This window comes from Ochotona princeps, chromosome 24 (assembly GCF_030435755.1).
Source record: "Ochotona princeps isolate mOchPri1 chromosome 24, mOchPri1.hap1, whole genome shotgun sequence".
NCBI classification, from domain to species: domain Eukaryota; kingdom Metazoa; phylum Chordata; class Mammalia; order Lagomorpha; family Ochotonidae; genus Ochotona; species Ochotona princeps.
In genome coordinates, this window is record NC_080855.1 from 21,185,445 (window position 1) to 21,199,144 (window position 13,700).

Consider the following 13,700-nt stretch of genomic DNA (forward strand, 5'->3'; position numbering starts at 1 on the left):
TGTCTGCTGTAGGCCTGAGAAGTTCATTTTGAGAGTCACTGTGGTGGTAAGGAATGTGCGTCAGACCCCGGCTCTGCCACCTGCTAGCTTCGTGTGCATTCATTCAAGCAGAGCATGAGTACTGGTTCCATGACACGAAGCATTCAATAAAGAGTCAGTGTAACTCCTTTTAGGAAGTGAGGCACCTTGAGCAAAAGCCTCTTATAGTGCAAATCACAGCATTCTGATATATTGCATTGCACTATAGAGGAGAGACAGAGAGGAAGATCTTCTGTCTGTTGATTCACTCCCCAAGTGGCCGCAATGGCTGGAGCTGAGCCAATCCAAAGCCAGGAGCCAGGAGCCAGGAGCCTCTTCTGGGTCTCCCACGCGGGTGCAGGGTCCCAAAGCTTTGGGCCGTCCTCAACTGCTTTTCCAGGCCACAAGCAGGGAGCTGGATGGGAAGTAGGGCTGCCAGGATTAGAACTGGCGCCCATATGGGATCCTGGGAGTGCAAGGTGAGGACTTTAACCACTATGCTATCGCGCCGGGCCCTGCAATCTATTTTTACTCAGAGATCTTGGCAGGCAAGAAGGGCACAGAGAAAGAGCTGCTGCCTTTGCTATTTCGTCATCCCAGGGGTTGCCAGTCAAATGCCTTCAAAAGCCAGACAGGCAAATGAGAATAGTAGGGACCTGGGACCCGCAGCAAGCTGGGGAGGCAGGTAGGCCCAGGATGGTTAGTGCTTCGGATTTTTTCAGAAAAAGTTTTAAATCTGAAATTTTGTATTAGCTCTGCCTTTTTTAAAAAGTGTATTTAAATTTATTTGAAAGGCACAGAGATCAGCCACTTCCGTTCCCCACTTGTTCCCAGCAGCCATGCCGGGCCACGCTGAAGTCAGGAGGAGCCAGGAACTCAAGTCCTGGAGTCTCCCCGGTGCGCATTAGCAGGAAGCTGGATTGGAAGTGGAGGTGGAACTTAACCCCAAGCCCAGCTTGAGCTCTCTTTTGCTGGGAATAAACTTAAGATTTCAAAAAGAGAAACGAAAAGGTCAGATGTGGCCGTGACCTGCCAGTTTTCAGGCATTCTTCCAATCAGCTCTTCCCCCTTCTCTGATGGGGGGGAAGAAAATCAGGCTCTCTTTTGCTGGGAATAAACTTAAGATTTCAAAAAGAGAAACGAAACAAAACACCCCTCAAAAGGTCAGATGTGGCCGTGACCTGCCAGTTTTCAGGCATGCTTCCAATCAGCTCTTCCCCCTTCTCCTCTGATGGGGGGGAAAAAAATCAGTGCCCGCTATTTTAGGAGCTGAGAAAACAAGCCAGGCAGCTTTCCTGCGTCCTGAGGGGACTCCGCTCCTGCGCTTCCCCAAACCTCAGTTCGTGTAGGAATCACCTGGGCAGTAGAACCCAACCTGGGAGGTCTGGGCTGGGCAGGTGCTGGCGATGCTGTCGGTTCCTGGGCGGTACTTGCAGTGACTGCTGGATAACCCGCGGGCTCGGGACCAGCTATGCTTGTTAAGAGGGACGGTAGAGTCGCCGCCGCGAAGGCGCGCTGAGGTCCACCAACCTCGCGTTTTACTTATTTTAGATAATTTGGGGTGGCTTGCAGAGGGTCCAGGACCTGGCCGGCGGGTGCGTCTTTAGCTCGCGGCGTGGGAATGCAGGAAGTCTGTGAACGGCAGTAGCTTCCCAACCGCCCACAGAAAGGGAGAAGCGGGCACGAATTCCCCTCAAGTCTCCTGGGTTGGGGCTCGGCCTCCCGCAAGCCGGGGACGCTTTTCCCAGGCTAGCCCACGTGTCTGCGGTCAACTCCTTCCTGTCAATCAAGTGTTTTGCAGGCGGGGTCGGGGGCGGAGAGGCGGCGCGGGGCGGTGCGCTCCCATGGTCCCGCGCGGCGGGCGGGTTTGGATTTTAAATCCCCGCGGCCAATCAGTGGCGCGCAGGCTTCTGTAACGTTCCCAGCGCCGCGTTTGAATTCGGGCAGGAGCTGAGCGGTGCAGAGCCTCTGCCCGGACCCCTTGCCAGGTAGGCCGAGTGGCCCCGGGAGCATGAGTGCAGCGTTGGGTGCAGCCAAGCTGGCGAGGGCACCGGCCGAGCCAGGGAAGGCCGGCGGCCCTGGAGTGGCAGCTCCTGGAGTCCCGGCAGCTACCCCACCGACCAAAGAGATCCCCGAAGTCTTAGTGGACCCACGCAGCCGGCGGCGCTATGTGCGGGGCCGCTTCCTGGGCAAGGGCGGCTTCGCCAAATGCTTCGAGATCTCAGATGCAGACACCAAGGAGGTGTTCGCCGGCAAGATCGTGTCCAAGTCGCTACTGCTCAAGCCGCACCAGAAGGAGAAAATGTCCATGGAGATCTCCATTCACCGCAGCCTTGCCCACCAGCACGTCGTGGGTTTCCACGGCTTTTTCGAGGACAGTGATTTCGTCTTCGTAGTGTTGGAGCTCTGCCGCCGCAGGGTAAGTGAGTACGCTTGCTGGAGCTGCTGGGTGGTGGTGGAGTGGGGAGGGCCCGGGTTGGGGGTGCCCCGACCTGTTTAGCTGCAAGGAAGCAGTGAAGGGAAAGGGGCGGCCGGGGCTTGGCGCTGCTACGGAATGGAGCCCGAGGCACGGCGCTGCTGCGGAGAGCAGCTCCTGGAAGCCAGGTGTTTGGGGAGCGAGGCGGGATGGGGGAGGGCGGTCATGGACGCTAGAGCCCTGAGGTTGCAAAAGGAGGAGCCCGGCTTGGCGGTGCCAGGAGCTGGAGTTTCCGGAATACGGCTGGGTCAGGGCTGGGTCCAGACTGTGGAGTTTCCGGGGAAGAGAGCCGTTCGACGAGACCTCTGCTGAGGCCGGGGAAGGGAATCTTCAGGTCCCTGTTTCCTGCAAGGAGCTGAGCCGGGCGTCCCAGGAAGGGTGGAAGCGGATCCCGCTGGCAGTTATCCTGGGGAAGGAGGTTCAGGCAGGAGAGGAACCTGCCAAGGCTGTTCGCTCCTCAGTGTCCCCTGGAGCCCCGGGGCTAGGGCCCAGTAGCCACTCTGGTACTTTTCTTGGACCTTCCCGCCACTCTCTCTCCTCCCCTCCAGTCTCTACTGGAGCTGCACAAGAGGAGGAAAGCGTTGACAGAGCCCGAGGCCCGCTACTACCTGCGGCAGATTGTGCTGGGCTGCCAGTACCTGCACCGCAACCGCGTGATTCACCGGGACCTCAAGCTGGGCAACCTCTTCCTGAATGAGGACCTGGAGGTGAAAATAGGTAAGGTGCTAGGCCACTCCAGGAGGAGGGTAAGGAGGAGGGAGGGGAGTCAGACTGCTGGCTGAGGGGTCCTCTTCACTAGAGACACAGGCCACAAACCATTGCCATACCTGCTGTGTGTTATTTTTATACCCTAACACAGCATTACAAAAATAATAATTTGAGTTCATTTTTGTTTATTGAATTTGGGGTACACTACATGGACTTTTGGGCTGGAAGTTCCAGCAATACAGGGCAACATTCCCACGGGTGGCCCTTGGCTGCCCCTTTCAGCCTTCCTCAGGCTCCACCACAGCCACAGCCTCCACCACTCCCTACTGCCTCTCCACAGTCTGGGAGGTGACTTGCTTGACCCCAACTGGGATGTCAGGAGGAGCGTTGAGTTTTGTCATCCCCCGCTGCCTGGCAGAAGCTTGGACCTCCTTTCCAAGGGAAGGGACAGGGACGGTTACTGCCAGGCCCCTCTCTGGGACCCTTGTGGCAGGATTCCTGGGCCTGCCTTGCTGTCTGCAGGGAGCAAGGACTTATGGGATCCCATGGACATGGTTCTTGTGGGTCAAGCCCGCACCAGCCACCTGCGTCTGAGTGTTCCTTCCTCCCCTTCCTCCCTCCATCCCAGGGGATTTTGGGCTGGCTACCAAAGTGGAGTATGAGGGAGAACGGAAGAAGACCCTGTGTGGGACTCCGAACTACATAGCCCCAGAGGTGCTGAGCAAGAAAGGGCACAGCTTCGAGGTGGATGTGTGGTCCATCGGGTGCATCATGTGAGTAGGGAGCTGCTGGCCTCAACAGGGTGCCCTCTGGGACAGTCCGTGGCTAAGAGGAGTCACCCCCAGACAAAGCCTGCTTTCCGTTACCGTTGTCACTTTGGTGTCATCTGTAGGGTTTCTGTGGCCTGGGCTGTGGGCTTCAGGAAGACCTCCATAGCTGTCCTGTAGCCCCCATGCTGCTTAAAGCAGTGTGAGGGTGGGGGTTCCCAGGCCAGCAGAAGCAGCATCCCCTAGGAACTTGTTTACAAATGCAGAATCTCAGAACCCAGACTACTTCCTGGAACAGAACCTGGATTTAACCAGGCGCTTGCCTGACTCCTGTGCACAGCATGGTGTTAGAAACACTGGGCTCTCCTGGGTGGATGGTCTTAGCCCAGGTGTGTGGCAGCAGCAGGTGCTTTGGGGTCTGCCTGGATCCAGACCACCAAGAGGGGCTTAATGGGTGTTCCTTTTCTTGTCTTGCTTACCTGGGTCCTGGGGTACAGCAATGGATTTCATGTTTCTGACATCTTCAGGCTCACACACAGGGCTGCTGCTTTGAGCTGCTGGCTTCTGAGGCCTGGCTGACTTTCAGCTGTAGTGGAAATAACCATTGACCTGTGGGCTTCAGGTCTCATCAACTGGGAGCCCCTGAAGGCTCATCCCAGCCTATGTGTCCTGGCCTCTGGGCTGCTAAGGAGACTTGGGGATTGTCTTATAGAGCCCCCAAAGTCCGTGAGTGCCCACAGGATGCTGGCCCCTTCTGCTGGGCCTAAGTCCAAGTTTCACTTGGGAGTCGAGCCAAATCCCACCTTGTGCTTACAGGTATACTTTGTTGGTGGGCAAACCACCTTTTGAGACATCCTGCCTAAAAGAGACCTACCTCCGGATCAAGAAGAATGAATACAGTATTCCCAAGGTGACTAATGATGCTTTATTTTTTCCCCCCATGAACTATTTACGGAGCTCAGCTATATATATATATCCTAAGGACATAGTTCAACTTGACAGCTTTTGTAAAGAGTCTCGAATTATACACAGAATCTTAAACATTTTTGGCTAGTGGGATACAATCTGGGTTCCCAAAGGTTGGATAGATAACTCGAAAGATGTATGAACGGCAGGGGAGAAAACAGGAAGCAGTGGTGCCCAGGCCTGCTCACGCTTCAGGAAGTGGTTTTCATTCAAATGATTTTGCAGCCATTCCACGTTAGGCCAGTGGCCTGGACCTCCTAAATTGCACTTTCCCATCTGTAGAGTGGAGCTACTTCTGGTGTGCCCCGAGTGCCCACAGAATCATACATAAATTATCACAGCCGTTGGCACAAAGGCATTACCGGGATGGCCCGTTTCTTCAGAGGCCTGGCACCTGGCTGCTTTCCCATGTGGGGGTCTTGGACTCAGACTCTGAGAGGGGACAGGTGGCGTGAATACGTCCCAAAGGGGTCATCAGCTCACGGCCAGACATGGGTGTAAGTGTCGGCTCCTCGGTGTGCATTCTTAGGCCAGGCATGCCCCGTCTCTCCTTGATTTCCTCACCACAGAAGGAGAAAGGCAGGGGAGATCCCCGCCCCACGGGTGTTTTGCGAGCTGAATGGGTTACTGTGCAGGCAGTGCTTAGAGCATCTCTTTGACACATAATTGAGTGCCCAACGAGCATTAGGCTGAGACTCCGCAACTGCCCGTACGAGACCCTCTCCCATTGAACTTTCAGATTGGACCCTGAGCTTGGAGACCCTGCAAAGTCCAGGTCACTTGTTGTAGTTGGTGTGAGGTCAGAAATGGGGTTTCCACAGGACCTCGAAGCCCGTGTTCTCAGATGCTGTACTAGTGATGGGCAACTTCGAGTATGCTAGGGCATGTGTTGGGGTTGGAGGGGGCTTATGTCCACCTTAATCTTGAGTCTTCAGAGGAAAGGAACATGTAGGGCAGTGTGACAGAGCTCACAACCCTGACACCCTGGTCTGTTGGAGCCTGGGGGCTGCCATCCCTGGTGGCAGTACTGCTGTCCAGGTCCACACCCGTGCCCGGCCTGCTCAGGGCTGTTCTCTGTCTCCGCTCCAGCACATCAACCCCGTGGCTGCCTCCCTCATCCAGAAGATGCTGCAGACGGACCCCTCTGCCCGTCCGACCATCCACGAGCTGCTCAATGACGAGTTCTTCACTTCCGGCTACATCCCTACCCGCCTGCCCATCACCTGCCTTACCGTCCCGCCCAGGTTTTCAATTGCTCCCAGCAGCCTGGACCCCAGCAACCGGAAACCTCTCACGGTCCTTAACAAAGGTAAACCAAGGGAAGGGCAAAGATGTGCTCCATGTCTCATACGATAAAACAAGAATAATTTCAAAGACATACACAGAGAGTCTGCTGTGGGGAGCTGACCACATGTGGTCATCAAGCTACTGTACACCTACCTGAGGGAGCCTCTCTGGTTTCTCCAACGTATTTTTTTTTTTAAGTTTTTTGTTTGTGTGTTTTGTTTTTTGAAAGGTAGAGTTATAGAGGAAAGAGGAGAGTCGAAGATTTTCCATCTGCTGGTTTACTCCTCACATGGCTGCAGTGGTCAGGTCTAGGCCAGACGGAAGCCAGGAGTTTCTTCAAGGTCTCCCACGTGGGTCCTGGGCTGTCCTCTGCTGAGTTCCCAGGAGCATCTTTAGCAGGGAGCTGGATGGGAAGCAGAGGAGTTGGGAGTCAAATCAGTGCTGGGTATGGGATGCTGCTGTCACAGGCGGTGCCTTTACTCACTGCCACGGCACCTGCCACTCTCCAAAGTATTGTTTTGTTTCAGATTTGTTTCATTTTTATTTGAAAAGCAGAGTTACACAGAGAGAATAGAGGGGAGAGATTTCCTGTCCATTAGTTCACTCCCCAAACACCACAATGGTTGGAGCTGGGCTGGTCTGAAGCCAGGAGCCAGGAGCTTTTTGCAGGTCCCCAGTGTGGATGCAGGGGGCTAAGGACTTGAGCCATCCTCCACTGCCTTCCCAGGTGATGAACAGGGAGCTGGATCAAAAGTAGAGCAGCACCTGCCTCTCTCTAAAGTATTCTTAAAGTTAATTTCATACCTCTTGCCATTTTACACCATAGAAAACCCTAACACCACTTATATTGCTTCTAGAGCTGTTGTCCAGGACAGGGTTAGGAAATACTTACTACTTTAAAGGGAAAAATACGAGTTTATAATGATGTCTGTGATTTACAGATAAGTTTATTTTGGAGCAAAATTGAAATTTGTAATTTTTTATAATATGGATTTGTCATTAACTTTTTGAAAACAACACCATGTGATGTGTACACACCTAGAATCACTTAAAAGTACATGTTTTGTGAGTATTTCATCTTTACCCTTATTCAGTGTGTGTTTCCTAAAATCGGAGACGATTTGATACAGCCACAGTGCGTGACGGTCGTCAGGGCGCATGGCAAGTGCAATCTTCCAACGATCTTTTCCTCTTAGAGTTACTGCTTTTCATTAGCATACTTATCTCCCCCACATTATATAAACTAGTTCCTGTAACTAAATGATTTCTTAATTTATTTGCAGTTCAATTTATTTAATTGAATTAGTTCCTGTAACTAAATGATTTCTTAATTTATTTGCAGTTCAATTTATTTAATTGAATTAGTTCCTGTAACTAAATGATTTCTTAATTTATTTGCAGTTCTTTGCTCTAGAGGTATATGTAGCTGATATTTTCTTTTTCAAATAAGGGTTTATTTTAATAATTTGAAAGGCAGAGCTACAGAAAGAGAGAGGTTATCCAGCCACGGGTCCACTTCCTAAAACGGCCACAATGGCCAGAGTTGGGCCTTTCTGAAGCCAGGGGCTTCCTCTGGGTGGGTGCAGGCTCCCGAGTCCTTGGGCCAACCTCCACTGCTTTCTCAGGCTATTAGCAGGAAGTTGGATTGGAAGCTGGGACTTGAACCGCCATCCACATGGGTTGATGGCCCTGCAGACAGTGGCCTTACCATCAGTGTCGCAGCGTAGGTCCTAGTACATATTTGTTTGTTTTAAGATTTATTTATTTTGGGAGAAGTCAGATTTACAGAGAGAAGAATTGACAGAGTCAAAAGATCTCCCATCAGGAGCCAGGAGCCTCTCCGGGTCTCCCACGCGGGTGCAGAGTCCCAAGGCTCTGGGCCGTCCTCCTCTGCTTTCCCAGGCCACAGGCAGGGAGCTGGATGCAAAGTGGAGCGGCCAGGACACAAACTGATACACATATGGGATCCCACCACTGGAAGGGGAAGATTAGCCAGTGAAGCCATTGTGCCAAGCCCATAGTACATGTTTTTTTTGTTTGTTTGTTTGTTTTGTTTTATTTAATAAAAAGTAGTTTGAAACAATTTTTTTCTCTGGTTGTATCACCAATTTGATATACAATTTAAAGTTTGCTGGTTTCTGTTAGTTTTAACTTAAGGCTTATACAAAAGTTGTACAAGATAATTGCAGAGAAAGTTCCCGTATGCCCTTCCGCTAGTTTCCCGGAAGGTCAGCATATCGTGTAACCATAGAAGAACGACCACATGAACTACCCACAGAGCGGTACTTTCATCAAACTCCAGAATTTACTGGGACTTTCTCAGATTTTTCCATAGTTCCATTTTTTCTGTAGCAGATCCAGTGCTGAACCCTACATGATATTTGTCACTTGCCCTTCCAACCTTGCCTTTCGACTGTGCCATCCTGAAGAGCACCGGTCAGTCCTCTTCTGTGATGCCCTTCAACTTGGAGTTGAAGTTCTTAGGCTGCCCCTGAGGTGTGCATTCCTGGTGAGAATGCCTGGGAAGCATCTGATACATACTGATCTGTCTTTCTGTTGGTGGTGTCAATCTAGGTCAGTTGCTTCAAGTGGTGTTTTAATGTTTTTTTTAAGATTTATTTATTTTTATTGCAAAGTCATATATATATATAGAGGGAGAGAGAAACAAAGACAGAGAGGAAGATCTTCTGTTCGTCTATTCATTCTGCAAGTGGCCGCAACAACCGGAGCTGAGCCGACCTGAAGCCAGGAGCCCGGAGCCTCTTTCGGGTCTCCCACATGGATGCAGGGTTCTAAGGCTTTGGGTTGTCCTTGACTGCTTTCCCAAGCCACAAGCAGGGAGCTGGATGCGAAGCAGGGCTGTTGGGATATGAACTGGTGCCCACATGGGATGCCGAAATGTGCAAGGCGAGGACTTTAGCACTAGGCTACCACACTGGGGCCCTTTCATTTTTTTTATGTATTTGTTTTTTAAATTGACATTCTGCTAGAAGACCTCTCCACCTTCCTATTTGCTTATTTATGTCAGTAATAAACTCAAGGCACATTTATTTTGTTCTTTGGGCTGTAATAATGTGCTACTGTTACTTTAGGAATTACTTTGTTTTGGACATTTTCAACTTTACCCGATGGCAGGGAACTGTGTGGTGTGGTCTGCTGACGCGGTCATCGGCCCTTGTCGGTCGTTACCCACATGCAGCCATGCTCGGCTTTAATCTGTCCCTGTGCTCCCCCCCACTCCCCACCTTTTTTTGTAAGCTGTTTTAAAGAAAATCATTATTTCACACTTAGAGATACCTACCACAGTGCAGTTTTATTTATTTTTGTAGATTGATTTATTTTGATTGAAAATGCAGATTTACAGAGAGAAGAGGCAGAGAAAGATCTTCCATCTGCTGATTCACTCCCCAAATGGCCACCATGGCCAGAGCTGAACTAATCTGAAGCCAGGAACCTGGAACTTTTTCCAGATCTCCCACGCAGGTGCAGGGACCCAAGGCTTTGGGCCGTCCTTGACTGCTTTCCCAGGCCACAAGCAGGGAGCTGGATGGGAAGTGGAGCTGCCAGGATTAGAACCGGTGTCCATATGGGATCCTGGCACTTGGAGGTGAGGAATTAGCCAGTTGAGTTAATGCACCAGTCCTCACAGCATAGGTTTTCTCTTATTTGGGGGGGTGGGGGCGGGGAACTAACTTATCTTGAGGAAATATTTCAGGACAACTAGCACACATTGGTAGGGAAAAGACTTAAACATTTACACCTAAGTATAAAGATAGTAAAACTTGGGCTTATTGTTACCCAAATGGAACCAATGTTAAAATTCCAGTCTCCTTTGGGTCATACATAAATGGGTAAGGCAGATTTTTGGGGTGGAACTAGCTCCTATGTTCAGGGAAAAGCTACTCAATGCATCCTTCAGCATCCCTACTTCTGGGATATTAAAGGAACTTCAAATGAACTTCTTTTAAAAATAGATTTATTTATTTTTATTGGAAAGGCAGATATACAGAGAGAAGGAGAGACAGAGAGGAAGATCTTCCATCCGATGGTTCAGTCTACAAGTGACCGTAACAGCCAGTGCTGCTCCGATCTGAAGCCAGGAGCCCGGAGCCTCTTCCGGGTCTCCCACATAGGTGAAGGGTCCCAAAGCTTTGGGCTGTCCTTGACAGCTTTCCCAGGCCACAAGCAGGGAGCTGGATGGGAAGCGGAGCTGTCGGGATTAGAACTGGCACCCATATGAGATCCTGGCACGTTCAAGGCGAGGACTTTAGTCGCTAGGCACTGCACCAAGCCCTCAAATAAACTTCTGTGTGTTTATTTTTATTTGATAGGTGTAGGAGGATCAGTGTTGTGGTGCAGTGGATTAAGCTGATGCTGATAGAACCTATATCAAGCCTCTTGTTTTAGTCCAGTATACTTGGCTTCTGGTCCAACTTCCCACTAATACACTTGGGAGGCAATAGAAAAGAAGGTCCAGGTCCTTAGGTCCTTGCCACCCACGTGTTGGGAAGACCAGGATGAAGTTCCTAGCTCCTGATTCAGGGCTGCTACAGCCCTTGGGTGAGTGAACCAGTGAATGGAAAATGTGTTTTTTTCTCTCTCTCTGCCTTTCTAAGTAATCTTTGATTTTTCTTCTTGTTGTTTTGTTTCTTGAAGAAAGATACAAAATAAAAAGTTTTTGTTCCCAGTTGCTGTCTAGAGCTGGAGTTGGGAAGGTCAAAGCCTAGAGCCTGGAATTCAGATCCAGATCCTCACGGGACCATGCCAATGGGTCCTGGAGACCACCTGGTACCTGTCAGCGTGAGTGTGGCAGCTGGTGCCCTAATCTAGCTTGGCACAAGCTGTCCGAAACAATGGTAGCTAGAAGGTTTCCTCTGCGGAAGGATGCCAGCTGCGGCAAGGTCTCTCCCCATTTTCTGTGCTGTGACTAATAACAGTCTCCTTTCTAGGCACGGAGAACGCTTTACCTGAACGCCCCCGGGAGAAGGAGGAACCCGTGCTCCGGGAGACAAACGAGGTCCTGGAGTGCCACCTCAGCGACATGCTGCAGCAACTGCACAGCGTCAACGCCTCCAAGCCCTCCGAGCGGGGGCTGGTGCGGCAAGGTGGGGACTGCCGGGCCAAGGGCGGGCAGGGGCGCACCCAGCACTGCCTCAGTAACCAGTTCTGGCACCTTGTCTGTATGTCCTGGAGCTCAAAATCTAAACGAGTTAGGCCGACGTGCAGGGCCTGCCATGGTGTGACTCCTGCTGTCACAACATGGGAGGCATGTCTTCCAGCGTCGGGAGGTACACTAACACCTGTGGCCACTGTGTCATCTCCCCCGTGGCTCCCCAGTGCTGCCTAGCTGACACAGCAGGCGCACACGAGCTCCAGGCTTTGCACACTCGCTCGTCCCATTCCCTGCCCAGAATGCACTTCCTGTAGACAGCCACATGCTCACTGTCACCCACTTCAGATGTCTGCCCCAGTGTCCCCTCTCCAGCACTGCATCACAACCTCCTGCCTGACCAACACAGTTCTCCACAACACTTCTCCCCCAACACGTGCCAACATGGCCTTCTTTATTGTGTTTCACCGAAGGAATTGGTTAATGGTGCCCAACGTGACATGTTAGTGCATTTGCCACAATCCATCTTGTCACTGTTAATCACTCCAAGCAGGTTTCCTGCTGTGCTCCCAGGATACAAATAGCTTGCCGATCTTGTCCAGACGGACTTTTGATTAGCGTTTGTCCTTACAACCAGCGTGTAAGTGCCACGGAACCTGGGTTTCCCCTCTCTTCTTGCACTGTGACAGTGCATAGCACACAGTAGGTTCCAGATAAACCAACCAACTGAATGAAGGGACGAGTGAGCCATGGCCCGTGTCTTGTTCAGACGTCAGAGCTGTTGGCCACAGAGGTGCACTTGGCCCCTCCTGGGCCCAGCGCCCCCTGGCTGAGCCCAGGGGCAGTGCCCAGCAAGCTTCTCTGACCAATCGTCTGTCTTTCAATTCCTAGAGGAGGCTGAGGATCCCGCCTGTATCCCCATCTTCTGGGTCAGCAAGTGGGTGGACTATTCGGACAAGTATGGCCTCGGTAGGTGCCTCCGGAGGGCCAGTGACTCGGCTGTGATGGCTCCGGCCTCCTGCCTGTGGGTCTTCTCAACAGTGTCCTGTTCCATCCCTGGCCTCCCAGTCTCCCTCACTCCCGTGTCTGACCCCACTCCATTTCTGACCCTCTCTCCCCCCACTTCTAGGCTACCAGCTGTGTGACAACAGCGTGGGGGTCCTCTTCAATGACTCCACCCGCCTCATCCTCTATAACGACGGCGACAGCCTGCAGTACATAGAGCGGGATGGCACTGAGTCCTACCTCACCGTGAGTTCCCACCCCAATTCCTTGATGAAGAAGGTGAGTGCCGATTTGCCACCAGGCTGGCTGCTATTAGGGATCTTGCCAGAGGTCAGGGCCCCCTAACCCTGGAATCCTCCACTGCTCTCCAAACCAGATCACCCTCTTGAAGTACTTCCGTAATTACATGAGCGAGCACCTGCTGAAGGCGGGCGCCAACATCACTCCACGGGAAGGCGACGAGCTAGCCCGGCTGCCCTACCTGCGCACCTGGTTCCGCACGCGCAGCGCCATCATCCTACATCTCAGCAATGGCACCGTGCAGATCAACTTCTTCCAGGTGAGCCAGCATGTGGGACGATGGAGTGCCTGGCAGTACCCCCTGCCACAACTGGGCTGGAGCGCAGAAGGTGCGAGTTCCTATCCCAGGCAGCAGGTGGGGCTGGGGGAGGCTTCCTCCTTCTCTGTCAGCTGCGGGTGGGTGTCTCATTCCCCCACCTACCCTAAGCTGCAGCTGGGGTCTTCAACTCCCTCCAGGATCATACCAAGCTCATCCTGTGCCCGCTGATGGCAGCCGTGACCTACATTGACGAGAAGCGAGACTTCCGCACGTACCGCCTCAGCCTGCTAGAGGAGTTTGGCTGCTGCAAGGAGCTGGCCAGCCGCCTGCGCTATGCCCGCACCATGGTGGACAAGCTGCTGAGCTCACGCTCAGCCAGCAACCGCCTCAAGGCCTCCTCCTAGGCCCCTGATCCCCTCCGGACTGGTGCCCCTCCACTCCCCGCAGCACTGGGGCCTGCATTGGTTGGCACCCATGGTGCTGTTTTCTGCAACGTGCCCCCCTTCCCCCTCAGCCCTGGGGGCTGGGCCGAGAGCTACGGCGTGCCGGAGGTGGGGCTGCTGCATAAGTTATTTTTTTGTATATGTTTGGGTGCGGGTTCTGTAGCCTGCTTCTCCTTCCCTCGCAACCCCACTGTATGAATTGTACAGAATGTTCCTGTTGAGTTTGGGACTGTCCTTTGACTTTATATACATTAAACGTTTATGAATCTTCCTTCGCTTCTCCTGTTTCCTGAGTGGGTGCCTAGTCCCTAGTTTCTGGGGTGTGTCTTCACTTCGGCAGCCCCAGGCTGTCCAAAAGCCC

General features: G+C 52.2%; 1 protein-coding gene across 1 annotated transcript; it reads left to right on the top strand.

The window, feature by feature from the left end:
- The first annotated feature begins 1,761 nt into the window (after positions 1-1,761).
- On the top strand, positions 1,762-13,610 carry PLK1 (polo like kinase 1). Its single transcript, XM_004586821.4, has 10 exons — positions 1,762-2,437; positions 3,043-3,211; positions 3,831-3,975; positions 4,786-4,879; positions 6,025-6,244; positions 11,172-11,327; positions 12,224-12,301; positions 12,462-12,616; positions 12,714-12,896; positions 13,094-13,610. Exons 1-10 carry the CDS (start codon positions 2,030-2,032, stop codon positions 13,298-13,300), a joined length of 1,815 nt encoding a protein of 604 aa, XP_004586878.1. The 5' UTR covers positions 1,762-2,029; the 3' UTR covers positions 13,301-13,610.
- The last annotated feature ends 90 nt before the right edge of the window (positions 13,611-13,700 follow it).